We start from the raw sequence: 15,771 nt of genomic DNA on the forward strand, positions 1-15,771 counted from the left end.
CCAAATGAATGGTTTTGGAGATGAATACTTAAGAGCTGAAGTTATCTATCTACGGCCAATGAAATATTATTACACTTGGTTCACTTCTGGGTGTACTCCAATGGTATTATATATTCATTTGGTGGAATAGCTGTGGGATCTTTCAAATATTGGATATACATTGCACGTTGAAAATATGCTAAAGAGGTTGGTAATACTTAGTGTCAACAACATACTTTTTTTTAAGTTATGTGTTAGCGATTTTCCTAAGCACTAGATTAAGAGACAGTATAATGCAAAGAATAGCTTTCATTTATAAAATATTTTAAACATATGGCTTTAATTGCCCAGTGTTCAAAAAATAAACTGAAACCTGACTGTATAATTTTAATATTTGAAAAATTGCATCCAGAAATTAACACAATACAGATTTGTACAAAAAAGGAAAGACATAAAAACTTCTAATCATACAGACAATAATATGACTAGGCAAAGATTTTAAAAAAGGACAGGACATTTAAAAAATACTGATAAATACTATGTAATGCTTTAATTTACTGTGGCAGATACAAAAATCAAGAATTCATCAACAGATTATATATGTAAAAAAGTAACTACATGAGTTTTCTAGCTTTTTAAATTAACAAAAGGTAACAGTAGTGGTTTTTATTTTTTAAATGAGGTATTATTACACTGTAAACCAAAAACAGAGCATAAATAAATAAAGGCAATGTGCAATTTAGTGATACATGATTATAAATTTCAACTTAACAACAGATAACAAAAATTCTCTAGTTATTTATGGACTTCGTCATTTAAAAATTTGGCTTGCTTGTGTGGACTTCTTATTTAAAAGTGACACAGCAATCGATATACAAGCACATCATTAAACATGCAGACCAAGCCAACACAATTTTTCCATGAGTCATCTCTACCAAATAAAAACTGTTTATATTTTATTTAAAACACTTAAATCTGGTTTCTTATACATGTTTCTTTTGTGCTTATAAGTGGTAACCTACATTAAAAAGCTGATTTTCTAGTTCAAGCAGTGTAAGAGAGAAGCAGTTTTATTTGCATATGGATTTAAAACAGAGCAAAATGAAACAAAACCAGGATGCCTTTAACTCTCTTACTTAGGCTTTCCAAGATTTTTAAGAACAAATACCCTTGAAATAATATACCCAACTGGAAAAGCAGGATCACTTCCATCTCAAAGAGAATAATAAACAAAGTAACCCCTTTTTCTCAAAGATTTGTGGGTTGGCTTCAGAACTGTTGGAGAATAAGCTGATTAGTTCCTCCACCCTGGAAGAATTCTGCTGGTTGGGTGCAGGAAGCATAGCAAGAAAATAGCCTAGCCCAGAAAGATTTTGGGGAAAGTATTATTTGCACATGAACCATATGCTGGTACTAACTGCTGGTTTCATTATTATTGCAAATATAACTTCAGAGTTTTCTGAAGGAAAGCTGTCGAAGTATGGTAGAGAAGTCTTGGTTTGGCAATATTTGTAACATGCTAATAAAACTGCTTCATTTGCTGTAAATAAAAAACAAAAAACATTTACCATCTGACTTAAAATGCAGTTTCTTTTTACATACTACTGTATTAGAAACTCTAAAAAAAAGGGTACTTTGAATTTACTATATTCAGAATCCAGTGAAAAACAAACATTTTGGCCAAAAGGTTGAATTTTATTTGTATATCAAGCTGTATCATTTTGACACAAATGTTATTGTTGTATTCACTTTTGTCAAATACTTTAACCTACCTTTTTCAAAAATTAGTGTTTTGGTACAACTGGTGATCAAAAAATGTAGATATAAGTCTTGTACATCATTCAAAAAATTTATAAAAGCAGTTATATTCTTTTGTGCTTGTAACTGACATACTTCATCAATGATTATTCAGGTCTGATTTCTTTTCTAGTATCTTGAGCCTTAAGAAGAAATGATCATTATACAAATATTAGAGTACACAAGAAACTAGTTTACTGCCAATGTGCATGCAGACTAACAACACTTAAAAGAATATAACCTTGAATCCAATTAGTCTGAAAATACTCTTGTACAATCATCTTTGATTTGTAAAAGCTGTGTACACATCTAAAACCCTGAATTTACTTTGTAAAAATAAATCTTTAACAATAAATGGCACTATCAAAATCCCATTATTCTCAGGCTATTATGTAGTTATTTACATGCCTTTCAGCAACAGCTGAGAAGAATCTTAAAGGTCCCAAGCCAGTATATCAAAAAACCCTGTAAACTGCATTTGCAATGATACTGTGTTGTATACCGCTATATGAAAATATGGCTACATGCCTTATGTTAAAGATAATGTAGCTGTTTGCTTTGCTACTGTGTGCTAGCAGTGCTAGCAGTGTACAATCTGCCACTGGGTTCAATTATACCATAAATTCATTCTTCACTGTACTTTGTTTTCCCAGTGGAATGCCTGTGACAAACTACTTGTGGAGAATGATAAAGTGCTATAAAAAAGAGGAACTGGACCATACCTGTCTCTGCCATGTGGATTTGTCCTCACTCAAGCAATTTCTGTGTTTTTAGAAAATTATGCCTTTGCTGAACATACTTCATATTTGATTTTTTAAAAACTTAATATTTTAAAGTTGGTAAGCTTTGTGAAAGTGTTTTGAGACAGAAACATGAAAAGGCTAAAGGCACAGTAAGAGGGAAGTGAATGCTACATATAAAAGATTATATTTCAAGTCTTCTAGGTTACTCAAGTCCAAAACCTTCTGAATTTGAAATTCCAATGATCAATTTCTGTTTCAGGTCTTTTTTGCTTTTGTAGGGGGGAAGGCAAAGTTGATTGAAGCAGGTATGGGCCACAGGTAACCTAGGGAATAAAATTTTTTAAAAAAACTAAGTCTTAAAACACACACAAAATGACTGCTATGCAACTTCTAAAAATATCAGGACACACACATTCAAATCTATTTCACTCTGTTAAGAGATGACTCATCCATTCCTTCACTGAACAGATATTTACTGAGTACCTCATTATATATATCAGACACCACTCTAGACACTAAGGCTAGGTTACAGACAAGACAACCAATGTTACCACTTTCATGAAACTCATTTAGGAAGCATTTTGTTGGAGTCAGACAGATATGAATTTGAATTCTGCTTTCCCCACTCACTAGCTGTAGGGTCTTGTTTGAGTTGCATAATATCTCCAAATCAGTTTCCTCATTAACATGATAGGGTAAACCATCCAATTAGGCCATTTAATAACCTAATCAGGTTGTGTAATAACCAGGAGTTCCCAACCCCAGGGCAAGAGATGGGTATTGGTTGTCCGTGGCCTGTTAGGAACTGGGCCGCACAGCAGGAAGTGAGTGGCAGGCAAGCATTACTGCCTGAGCTCTGCCTCCTGTCAGATCAGTGGCACTATTAGATTATCATAGGAGCAAGAACCCTATTGTGAACTGCACATGCAAGGAATCTAGGTTGCATGCTCCTTATGAGAATCTAATGCCTGATGACACGAGGTGGAACAGTTTCATCCAAAGCCACCATCACCTCCCACTCTCCCCGCTCCTCCCTGGTTCTGTGGGAAAACTGTCTTCCACAAAATCAATCCCTGATGCCAAAAAGGTTGAGGACTGATGGTTAAAAAGATTAAAAGAGTGATATACACAAAATATCTGGCAGCCGAGGAGTAGATAATATAATGAATGATATATATTCTGGTTTTTAGTATTAAAAAGTAATTTAAAAAAGAGCACTTTGAGGACGCTAGATGCCCCTTGATGCACATGTAAAAATTATCTTCTGAATCCTTTTGGTCATCTCCCCAACCCACTATCTGATAATGTTGTTATCATCATTTAGGATTCTTATAGCTATCTTAAGACTCTTTCCTTCAGTCTTTATGAACTTCACAACATCAGAACAGCTGTCAGAGAAATCAGTGAATAAAAATGTGAATACACTACAGAAAATGAAAATATTTTTAAAGAAGTTTGTAAGATTTAAAACTAAATTTTGAGAGCCCCCTGTATTAAAAGACTTAAAACTATTAGAATCAGCATTTACTCAGTGTTTGGTCTATGATAATCACTGTGCTGAGTGCATTTACATGCATTGTTTCCTTTAATTTCAGCCTCAAAGCAACCTAAAAGTGGTTCTCATTTTACTGGTGAGGAAAAATAGCCATGTAAATATACGAGTAACCTGTTCAGGGATACAGAGCTGGTAAAGATGTAGGCCCACTATTCAAACCCAGATCAGTCTGACTTAAAACACCAGTGTTGTTAATATGTAAGATTTAACATTCTCAATTTTTTATGCATCAGACATACATTTGTATGAATTAAAAATATCATCAAATAACAAAGCAAAGAAAAAAATGAAAATGCCAACTCAGTTTTTTAATATAATTTTTTCTAAAGTGCTCTGCTGTTTTACAAGGTCCTAAGCTACACAACAACTTATTTTTATGCCAGTGTCTCATGCATCCATTCAATAACATTTCGCGAGTTATTTAAAACATTGGTTTTCTCTTCATTCTGTTAAGGCTGAGCTTTCCAAGTTTATTTAATACTCATCTACCTAGATACAAGGTCTCTTAAAACTGAAAGAAAACAATGTCAAGATTCTAGTGGAAGAATATCTTATGAAAATGTTCATTGAAGAAAAAATGTGTCCAGGATTTTCTTAATCCATCAGGGGCTTCAATAACATGTATTTGATAAGGTGCAGGATCAAATTATGTATATCTTTTAAGCCTGACTCTTTGGGTGATTTGCAAAGGAAGCTGCTTAAGGACAACCAGAGATGGGAAAGAATGTAATTTGAAATTTGCTTTGCAATCTTGGCCATTCTACATTACACTCTGTACTAAATTATCAGGATAATCACAAAATATTGCCAAAGGTTCATGCCCTTTTAGGGGAAAAAAGCATTCAGAATACAATTAATGACTTAAGATTATTTACTCCATGGACTTTATTCTAAAAGGCACTGGTTTTCAGTTCCTGTGTTAGTTTGCCTAGGATGGAGCCTCTAGTTTCATCCATGTTGCTGCAAAGGACGTGATCTTTTTTTTTTTGTTTGTTTGTTTTAATGGCTGCATAGTATTCCATGGTACATATGCACCACATTTTCTTTATCCAGTCTTTGCTATTGTGAATAGTGCTGCAATGAACAATGAACATATGCATGCATGTGTCTTTACGACAGAATAATTGATATTCCTTTGGGCACATACCCAATAATGGCATTGCTGGGTTGAATGATAGTTCTGCTTTTAAGTTATTTAAGAAACCTCCAAACTGCTTTCCACAATGGCTAAAATAATTTACATTCCCACCAGCAATGTATAAGCATTCCCTTTTCTCTGCAACCTTGTCAGCATCTACTATTTTTTTGACTTTTTAATATAACAATAGCCATTCTGACCGCTGTGAGATGGTATCTCATTGTGGTTTTGATTTGCATTTGTCTTATGATTAGTAATGTTGAGCATGTTTTCATATGCTTATTGGCTGCATGTTGTCTTCCTTTGAAAAGTGTCTGTTCATGTCCTTTGCCCACTTTTTAATGGAATTACCATTCTTATTTAACAAAAATCTAGTGAATCTTCAGTGGTGGACCTTATAAGATGAATGGAAACTCCTCTTTCAGCTGAAGTGTTGTCCTTGTCTTTTGAGGCATACCATTATTGTGTCAAATTGAAATGTTGTATGTCTTTGATAGTCAGCTTTATTTAATACATGTGAGATTACACTGGGAAACTAGAGTTGTTCTAGATTTGTGCTGAAGCCATGTTAACTCACATATTCTTGAAATAATAATAATTATTGGGAAAGTTTACAAGTAATGTCACCTTTGTATTAAAACAGATTGCTCAGATTACTCTTTTAAAATTGGAAATGATTTTAATAAAAAATATTCTGAAAAATTAACTTCTGTTAAGCAAATAAATCTATAATCTAAAAAATTTCTCTTGAATTTTTTCATTTTAGGACTTTAATTGTAAATTTTGTTTAGAAATTTCTTAATTATATATGTAAATATTTATTTTGTATTTTAAATATGATCTTGATGATGACATAAATACTATTCAAGAAATAGCCACTGGGCACTTGCCATGTGTGACTATGTGGAGAATACAAATATGTATAAGGCACAACCTCTGCCTTAAAGAACGAAATGACTCAGATATGAAGTACAATATGATAACTAGCACATAACTTCTACAAGATATTTGAGAAACTCACTGAATACATAATGACTTTTGGCTTTACAGAGGAAGTCAGCATTAAACTGTGTCTTTAATAGTTGAAGCTGGCACATGTCACATGTAAAGGGAACAACTTGAAAGCATGGAGAAAGGCATAAAACGTATCTAACGAATCAGCAAAACAGGCTGTTGACTAGAGCATGGGAAGAAATGAAAACTGGTAGGTAGCCTGGGTAGAAGACTAGAGCTTTATTTTACAGTCTCTGGATTCTAGAACTTAAATGGGCAACAAAGTTATTTCCCAGGGAAATATCATGATCTAAATAGTGTTAAAGCACATGAGTTTAATAGGATAAAATAAGGTAGTAATGAGATAAAAAGTAACTTTACCAGGGTGGGGGCAGTGGAAAGGCAAAGAACAGATTCCAGCTTTAAAATGAAAGGAAGAACTAAGAGCACTCAGGGAATGTTCAATGTATGGGGCAGGAGAAAGAAATGATTATAATCAAAGTATGTCTATTCAAGTTAGCTTTAGAAATTATAAGTTATTTGGGAAAAGGAATAAGTTGATAAGCATTAATGCCTTAACACTGCTAAAAAATAATTTAAATCCATCATCACCATCACTTCATATACAAAAAGCATGAGATTAAGAAAAAGAAGAGGATTAGTATTAGAGGTACTTCTGGTACTACTTATAGTATCCTCCAACACCCTAGAAAAGAAAGAAAACTACACAAACCAGATATCGCAACTTAGTGATTTTCCTAAAAATAAAAAACACATTTCACATTTAAATAAAAATGAACATTAGACAATATACTACTACAAAGTAACAAGTAAAAGAGACTACAAAGCACTTATATCACCTAGAAAAGTAAAAAGTTGTTAGAAATGAATTACTAGTTAGTATGTCTCAAAAACTAGTAAGAGAACTTTTAATCAAAATCTCTTCAAGGCCATGAAGATTTTTCTATGAAAATAACTTCAAACGGAGTACATCTCCTGATTCCAAATGTATTATTATTAGCAGTATTAGCAGTAACCTTTAGATTTAAAATAAAATTAGATCCAGAAATTTACCAGTTAGTAGAAGTTTCATTCTTTGAGATTTTAAAGTTCAAATCAGCCATTCCTCCTACAGGTACTCTGTCACTCCCTGTAGTAAAATGTAGCAACTTCTTTTGAAGATCAAGAGGAAATCCAAGCACAACATCCCAAAAGTATCTAGAGAATACCAAAGGAAATTAATATCAAATGTCTTGACAAAAATCCGATAATAAAGTAATATAAAGGAAGCTCTAAGGAAAGGGCTTTCCTCAAGAATATATAATATCCTGAATTTCTGTAAAATTAAGGAATGGTGAGCTTCTATATATGTATTAGACTTTTGACTAACATTATAAAATAATATTTTTATAAAAGTATGTAAGTTCAGCAGTGGATAGTATAGGAACCATTTTTCTCCTGTATAACTTTCAAATCTTATTTTTCAACATAGTGCTATTAAACTGTTATTTATAAGGATAGTATCCATGAAATTCTAGGAGCAAAGTCATTTTTTTAAAAGTAAAATCTCTACACTTTTGTAGAAACTTGTTTATAGAATTTTCTCCCAAAGGGAGTGATTTCATATTAAAATTCTCATAGACTTTCCAGAGATAAAATAAGACTGTGGGCTCTCTAATATTTGGACTAACTTAATCGATTCACAGATTGTAAGTTATGCAAATAAATGAATCACACTGTCTGCTGTTCCCTCTCCACATCCCCACTATCAGAAGTATCAAGAGCTCACTTTATAGTTAAGTCCGTCTTTGCATAGCCATCATACTGAGTACTTCTCTGCAGAGCATGCATATCCAGGTCAGGACTTCCACAGACCAAAATTTCAACCTCTTCTGGACGAAGCAGCTGCCAATAATTATTTATCAAAAACAATAATTAAAGAGTGATGGTTTTAAATGAAATTGGAACTATTTTCACTGGATCAAATCACAAAAGTCATGATTTCTCATAGTAAATCAAACCATTTTTGTTGAAGAAAAATCTTCTCTGGGTATATTTTTCCTACCAAAGCAAGATATTTTTTGCTTCTGAAGTTTATAGATCTTGTAAAATAGTAATTAGCAGTTTGCCAGAAAAACAAGCAAATGACTTTGCACAAATCCAAATTACTCTTCTCCAAAACCCAGCATGAAGCTTCAACATCTACTGGTCCGCCTAATATCCCATATCTATTACTCTTCTCCAAAACCCAGCATGAAGCTCCAACATCTACTGATCCACCTAATATCCCATATCCTAATATCTCCTTCCAATATCCCATAACACCTCCTGTGTGCACTGTAGAGTTTGTGTACTTGGTTATGTCTGTCTTATGTCTCTTGTTTTTTTCAACTTTCAGGTGGGCTAGTCTACCACCTATAGAGATTAAAGCTCTAAAAATAGAGACCATGCTATGCTAATTAATTCTTATTTTCCCTCTGTCCACTCCCACAATTACCAGAGTGTCATAAACAAAACTTAACTAGAGCTCAATCAAGTGTTTCTCTTTCAAAGGTATTTTTGACAACAAACATATTACAAAGGTTTCTCTAAAACCAGCTGGCAATAATGTAAGCCACTTGCTTTTGCCCCAAAACAACTTCTATAGTCTGTTTCTCTCTCCCATGAAAAATAATTCAAATGAAAGACCTTACTCCAATCCCTCATAAGAAAACTAAGGGAGATACAAATGGCATGTTGAAGTGTGCGCTGGGTAGCTGGGGTGACTGAAAGGTAGCCTATGATACTTCTGACATGGTATTCTATATAGTAGCTGACCCATATTCACATGGCTAAGACAAGTCAGACCAAACTGAGTCCACCATAACTCTGGAGGTAAACTACTTGCTAAGGGTAAAAGGCAACGCAGAGTTGCTCAGGGAGCCCTGAGGTAGCAGGAAGCAGCTATACATAAGTTCCTTAATCATTAAGAAGTAGCTTTTGCCCTGGAGCTACATGTTAACCGCGTTGTGTGCCTTGTCCTTCAGTATTAAGATCCTGAGTCCATGGGTCCCTTCATCCACTCTACTTGGAGAAAGTTTGTAAAGTTCTAAAAGACTTAGTAGAAGGGGAGAGAAAATGAACTGACTGGGGTGTTTTTCCCCTCTAAAGAATGAAGGCTGAAATGAGAGAATTATTTTTGTTTTTAGTTCTACTTTTAAAAAGTAGAAAATATTTTCTACTTTAAAAGCTTACCTACTAAAATATTTATTATTTGTTAACATGATAGTATTACAAAACCTTACTGAAAGCTTGATTTAAAGTTGTAAACTCACCATTAGGGCATTTGAAGCACACACACTATGAAATCCATAATAAAATGCAGCAAACTGCTTATAGATGGATTTGTTCAGAAGGAAGTCAGTATAAAGCTGTACATATTCTGAAAAGCAATTTTACATCTCTTAAATCATAAAAGTAAATGGCAAATACTAATTCATTTTAATTAAAAATGGTATTAACTTACCTTTCCTATTTTGATTGGTAACTGAAATTTTATCACCACCAGGCTTTAAATTATAGGACTTGATTATTCCAAATTCTTCTTGAAAAACCTAACGGGAGATACCATCACACATATTAATATGGTTGATATAATAACATACTTTGGTGAACAGGTTTGTAAAATTTAAAAAGAACAGTTTTTCTCCCTTCCTTCTAAACACATAAACTATAAAAGGCTAAGCGCTTGTAATATTTGTATTAAGAACAAGGGATCATAAAAGAATTATGGGGTTAAAAAATAGTGCCTTAACTTAACCCTGCCTAATACAGTTAAATACTTTAATGAAGTCCACAAAACTGTGTGGCCATCTAGATAATACACGGGTCCCTGGAGCTCTGTAGATCACTGTAATTTCCATTTCTCAAATATTGGAAAAGGAGTGGAAATGAGAGAGTTTTGGTCTGACTCATTAGTTTCTACTCCTAACTTCTAATGTTGAAGTTACAGGATAGGCTTATTTTTAGAAACTAAAAAGCTCTGAGAAAGTAACCAACTCAAGGGGATATGTAATTGCCTAGAGAGTATCCTGAACCCTTAGTGAATTAAGCACTTTGACTGCTCATCTACACATGTCTACTTTATCAGGTTAAGGTCCTTTAAGATAGAGGATTGTATGTATTGGTTAATCCTTGTTCATCTTTTCTAACAGTGGGTATTTAATAACAAATTGTGCTGTTCATATATGAAATATATGATTAACAGATAACTATTTGCCCTTAATAGTACCTGAAATGTTGAATAGAAATCTTCTTCAACATTGCCTTCGTGTGATAAGAGTTCACTTAATCCATGGGCCAACTCCTATAAAAAGAAATCTGTTAATGACTTTTTCAATCAAATAGCATTAGCTAGGATAATTAAGTGGCTTTCCTGTAGCTCATGCATATGTATATATAAAGATCATATTTTGACATGCATTTTCCAGGGCACAAAATGCTTAATGATTTCTACCATCCAGAAGCTAATCATTATAGGTCATAGATGGGGAAACTATCCAGTTCAAACTACAGGGGCATAACTCGGGTCTATTCTTAAGCAGCAAGCTAAGCATACCTCTAATGTAGTGTCCGTCATAATTCACTGCTATCTGCTACATTACTGTTTATGAATTTGTAGTATTTCTCACTTTCAATTTATATTCCTATGAAAATCTGCTAATGTTTTAGGATTCATATTTTAAACATAAAACATACAATTCATTCATGTGCATGCATGAATATACAGTTCATGCATGTACAGTGCCCTCCCCTCCCAAGAAAAAGTTAAGTACACTGAATGAAACATTTTCTGGTTGGCCGGGCACAGTGGCTCATGCCTGTAATCCCGGCACTTTGGGATGCCTATGTGGGCAGATGACAAGGTCAGAAGTTCAAGACCAGCCTGGCCAACATGGTGAAACCCTGTCTCTACTAAAAAGACAAAAAAAAAAAAGCCACGTGTGGTGGCTCGCACCTGTAATCCCAACTACTTGGGAGACTGAGGCAAGAGAATTGCTTGGACCTGGGAGGCGGAGGTTGCAGTGAGCCGAGATTGTTCCACTGCACTCAAACCTGGACAACAGAGCAAGACTCTGTCTTGGTGGGGGGGGAAAAAAAGGAACATTTTCTGGCTGGGTGCAGTGGCTCATGCCTGTAATCCCAGCACTTTGGGAGGCTGAGGTAGGCGGATCACTTGAGGCCATGAGTTCAAGACCAGCCTGGCCAACATGGCAAAACCCCGTCTCTGCAAAAAAAAAAAAAAAAAAAAAAAAAAAAAAAAAAGAAAGAAAAAAAAAATTAGCCAGGCATAGTGGCGCGTGACTAAAATACCAGATACTCTGGAGGCTGAGGCATGGGAATCGCTTGAACCCAGGAGGCAGAGGTTGCAGTGAGCCACGGTGGAGCCACTGCACTCCAGCCTGGGTGACAGAGTAAGACTCTGCCTCAAAAAAAAAAAGAAAGATTTTCTTACATTATATTACAACTGAAGTTATCCATAAATATTCAAAAATAGAAAAACTGACCCAATATTTCAAAATTTTCAATATAATTTTTATGAAAAAATTAAAGTTTTATTTTAAATTATTAGAAAAAGGTAAATAACAGCATGATTAGAATGATTTTCTATATTTTACATAATACATTTTCTACTCCTTTAAAACCACAAATTTTCATACAAATCTAGGCTGGCATAGATTTGATATAATTGTCATCATTTAAAAATTATTAATAAAAACGATCCCATTGTTCACATAAAGAAACTAAACTGAAAGGTGAAATAACTTATCCAAATTCACAGAGCTAGTAAGTGGCAGAGCCTGGATTTGAATTACTGCCTCTCTATGTTGTAAAAGCTCAGGAGCACTGCAAAGTGGGTGACATGTCTCTCTAAGGAAAGAAAAAGCTAGTTGAAAAAAGGACATGAGTTATAAAGGTTGAAGGAAACCATGTTTAAAAGTAAGAATAGCATTAGGAGGAGAGAGACTGTGCAGGTGGAAAAAAGATGATTTAGCATTAAAGGATGAGATATTAATAACTTTATACTTACAGGCATAATTTGACATAAGTCGTCAACGGTAACACTGCAGATGCCTACTGGTATATTTTGATCACTAGGAATGATGGGAGGGCTCAATAATTTCTTGTAACAGCAGGGAGGGAAACGAATATCCAAAGTGATGCTGTTATAAACAGCTAGTCCCATAAGCTATGCATACTAAATGTTAAGCATTAACATAAAATCCATGACAACAAATGAGTTCTGAATTATGCATCAGTCTATTTTTTGCATACTTCTTTCAGATTTAACACTGACTTTCTAATTAGTATCACATATTTCCTTTCCCCTCTTTCATTTATTTTCCCTTTATTTTACATAATATAATTCCTTGATTACAAAAAGTCATGTAAAAAGGAGTGGTTTAGTTGACAGTATTCAATGATTTCCCTAGAAAAGTTTATCTAAGATCACGACAGACAGCAACTTAAGACATGCCTGTAATTATTTAACGGAAAACATTTTCTAAATTTAAACAAAGATGTTGGCAATTTTATAAGCAGCAGCAACAGTTTATTCAGTAGAACTCACTGTAGAATACTGGTTTTGGAGATAGCCGTTTTTAGTTATTTTAAAATTAAAAACAGACTATGTGTGAAGAAAAGAGCTAAATTGAATAAACATACAGATACAAACATGCTATTGATAAGCTAATAGGATAGGTAATTTCCAACAGTGAAACTTGAAAGACTTATGTTACTTGGAGTTTCTCAGTGTCAAAGTTAAAAAGCTACAGATGTTATAAATTTTTCTCAGGATTATTTACTAGTTATATGGTGGAATGTAACTTATCCATTTATGGAAAGAGAGGTTTTAGATCAAATTTCATAATATTTCAACAGTCAATTATATAACGTTATTAAGGAAGTAATTCATTTTATAGGCTCATAAGGAAATCTAAACATATGAGCTGGGTAAATTACTGAAAATAACTTTTAAAAATTGGAAGACCACCAAAATTTCAATTTGCTAAACTGTAATGAAGGCTGATAATAAGGCCTTATACTTCAAAATAATTGTATTAGAAACACAATACTGTCAGAACTACTAGAACAACACATCTTTGGTCCTGAAATTTTAAAACTGGAGATATATATGAAACCAACTATATTTTCTCAACGTTCATACCTGTTATTTCTCAAATTTCAGTTCCCAACCCCTTACCTGACCACAATCCACTCTCATCTCACATTTCTCCTATATAGTATTATGCTTTTTACAGCATCAATTTAGCTTTCTATAGGTTTTATATCTGTGTGTGATAAACACACACAATAATGAGAGTAGCAATTCTAATTTTTAGATTCAATTGTGTAGCTTGAAATATAGAATAGCTAAACATGCTTAATATGCAATTTGGGGTAATGACTGAACAGAAACTAGTATCTATAGCAAAAAAATGAGCAATTTTATGATTTTATGTATAGTATCACTTAAAAATATAACTAAGCTATAATACTTTATTGTACATATTAAGAGTCAAAATATCATCCAAATCTAAATTGTGATATATGAATATAAAGCATGACAAACATTTGTGTATGAAAATTTAAATAGCTCATAGTATAGTGACAAGCATCAATGATTAGGCCCTTCAATGAAGATGAAACATTCAACAAATGATGACTGCAGATACTAGAATATAAACAGGAGTCTCAGAACTGTTAAGTGTTATTCTCTATGGAATTTAGCACTTTGGACCTTCAGACATAACAATATATACAAATTTTCAAGTTGAGTTTACTATCTCAGTGTGCAGTTTGTTCTCTACTACCCTTTCTTTTATTAATCTCATCTCTCAATTTCCATATATGTGCCTCATAATTTATTCCAACAGATGTAACAAAGACAGACATTCAAAGATGGCTCTTCATTCATTTTCTGATGGTATTTTCCATAACTTTCAGTGTGCTTGCTGCTGCTCTCTACCAAGCCCAGCACAATTTAGCCTTTTTTATTCTCACCACGCTTTCAGCTTATAATGTCCCACCACTCTCACCAGCCATATGTTAATCAAATGTAATTGTTCCATTTTTAAATCTCTATCCTCTCTGGGAGAAATACATTGTATATTTTCCTTCTCAGAACTCCTTAGTACTTACTGCCATATGGTCATTTGACTCTGAGAACAGATGAAGAATTTCCCCCTACTTGTAAACCTTCTTATCTCCAGTGCTTGCTTATTTATTTACTCTTCCCTCCTTTCCTCCACAAACAACTATATTTCTTGGAATCTAAAAAGCTAATGTAGAAGGCATCTTGTCCAATCTCCTACCCAATGCGGAAATGCCCCCTACAATATACTATAATATACCTGATAAGAATTATAGGATTGCAAATGGACTTATAAAACTTAAAAAAACCTACAAAAGACTACTATATGCTTTAAATATTCCCATTCCATTCAATTTTTATGGATGCTCCCTTTACGTTTCAGGATTTGGAAGCATATTAAAGAGCTAGATTTAATTCCCCCAATTTCAATTCAGTAAACTGAGGGAAATGAGCACAAAGTGAAAGAACAGAAAAAAATACTTCATTATAAATGGGAAATACTTTGATTTTTTTCTTAAAAAAGCCTTAAATTAGTGATAACTTCAATTATATGTGAAATAGGAAAGAACCATTTTTATTTTGAGATAAGGTTTTCAGAAAAATATCAAACTCTCATTTATTTCAATTAAGTCTACTGACATATATTACACATCATGAAGATTACTGAAAATCTAATAGTACATTTGACAATAATATTTAATTTGATCAAATGGCTAAAGAAAACAGTTTTCTAAAATACAGATAAAATCTTTAAAAATCTCTAATCTATTAGCACCTCCTAGTGGAAAGTTTAAAGGATACAATTCCAACCAATCGGAATTCAGAATAGTTATCACATTTAAAGCTGCTAAACCAATGGCAGTGTGAATCCTTGTGATATGTAAACATGCCTAAAAAACACACACAAATAATTTTATTATTAACATGATTGACTTAAAAAAATCAAAGTGGAAAACATGTACATGACATCTATTAGAAGCTAACCAATTCAACAATAATTCTGTTACAAATCATCTTTCAAGTTAAAAATTTCAGATTATTTATGGGACTATATATTGGCAAATCTCAGCAAATATAAATATATATTAAATATATACGGAGAATATTTTATTTTCCTGAACCAACGGTAGAAACAGGGTAAAAAGATACAAACTAAATTAATCAGATAACTTTATAAAAAGTATAGTTTCATAGATTATAAATTATGATCAAAATTAACTTTGAGGATATCAGGAGACTTCAATTTATCACTGTCATCCCTATTTCCCATCACATACACATATAGAAAAGAAAATTAAAGAATAAGGAAAACACTGAAAACTCTCCTTTGAAAAGTCTAATAGATAGTAAGGATTATACAGGTAGTTTCTGTAAAATAAAAAATTTCAAAGGCTTATTTTTTCTTAAAAAATTAATTCATGAATTTTTATTA

General features: G+C 33.1%; 1 protein-coding gene across 1 annotated transcript in view; it reads right to left on the bottom strand.

Moving 5' to 3' along the window:
- Positions 1-291: 291 nt before the first annotated feature.
- The window catches only part of HECTD2 (HECT domain containing E3 ubiquitin protein ligase 2), an 88,057-nt gene continuing 72,577 nt past the window's right edge, over positions 292-15,771 (bottom strand). The window contains exons 15-22 of the mRNA XM_011947849.1: positions 15,141-15,229; positions 12,276-12,434; positions 10,476-10,550; positions 9,711-9,798; positions 9,520-9,626; positions 7,995-8,110; positions 7,280-7,423; positions 292-2,842 (exon numbers count right to left, since the gene is read on the bottom strand). Of these exons, the coding sequence (XP_011803239.1) occupies positions 2,722-2,842; positions 7,280-7,423; positions 7,995-8,110; positions 9,520-9,626; positions 9,711-9,798; positions 10,476-10,550; positions 12,276-12,434; positions 15,141-15,229 (899 nt within the window). The 3' untranslated portion in view covers positions 292-2,721. The remainder of the gene's footprint in view (positions 2,843-7,279; positions 7,424-7,994; positions 8,111-9,519; positions 9,627-9,710; positions 9,799-10,475; positions 10,551-12,275; positions 12,435-15,140; positions 15,230-15,771) is intronic.

This window comes from Colobus angolensis, unplaced genomic scaffold (genome assembly GCF_000951035.1).
Source record: "Colobus angolensis palliatus isolate OR3802 unplaced genomic scaffold, Cang.pa_1.0 Scaffold270, whole genome shotgun sequence".
Lineage (NCBI taxonomy): Eukaryota > Metazoa > Chordata > Mammalia > Primates > Cercopithecidae > Colobus > Colobus angolensis.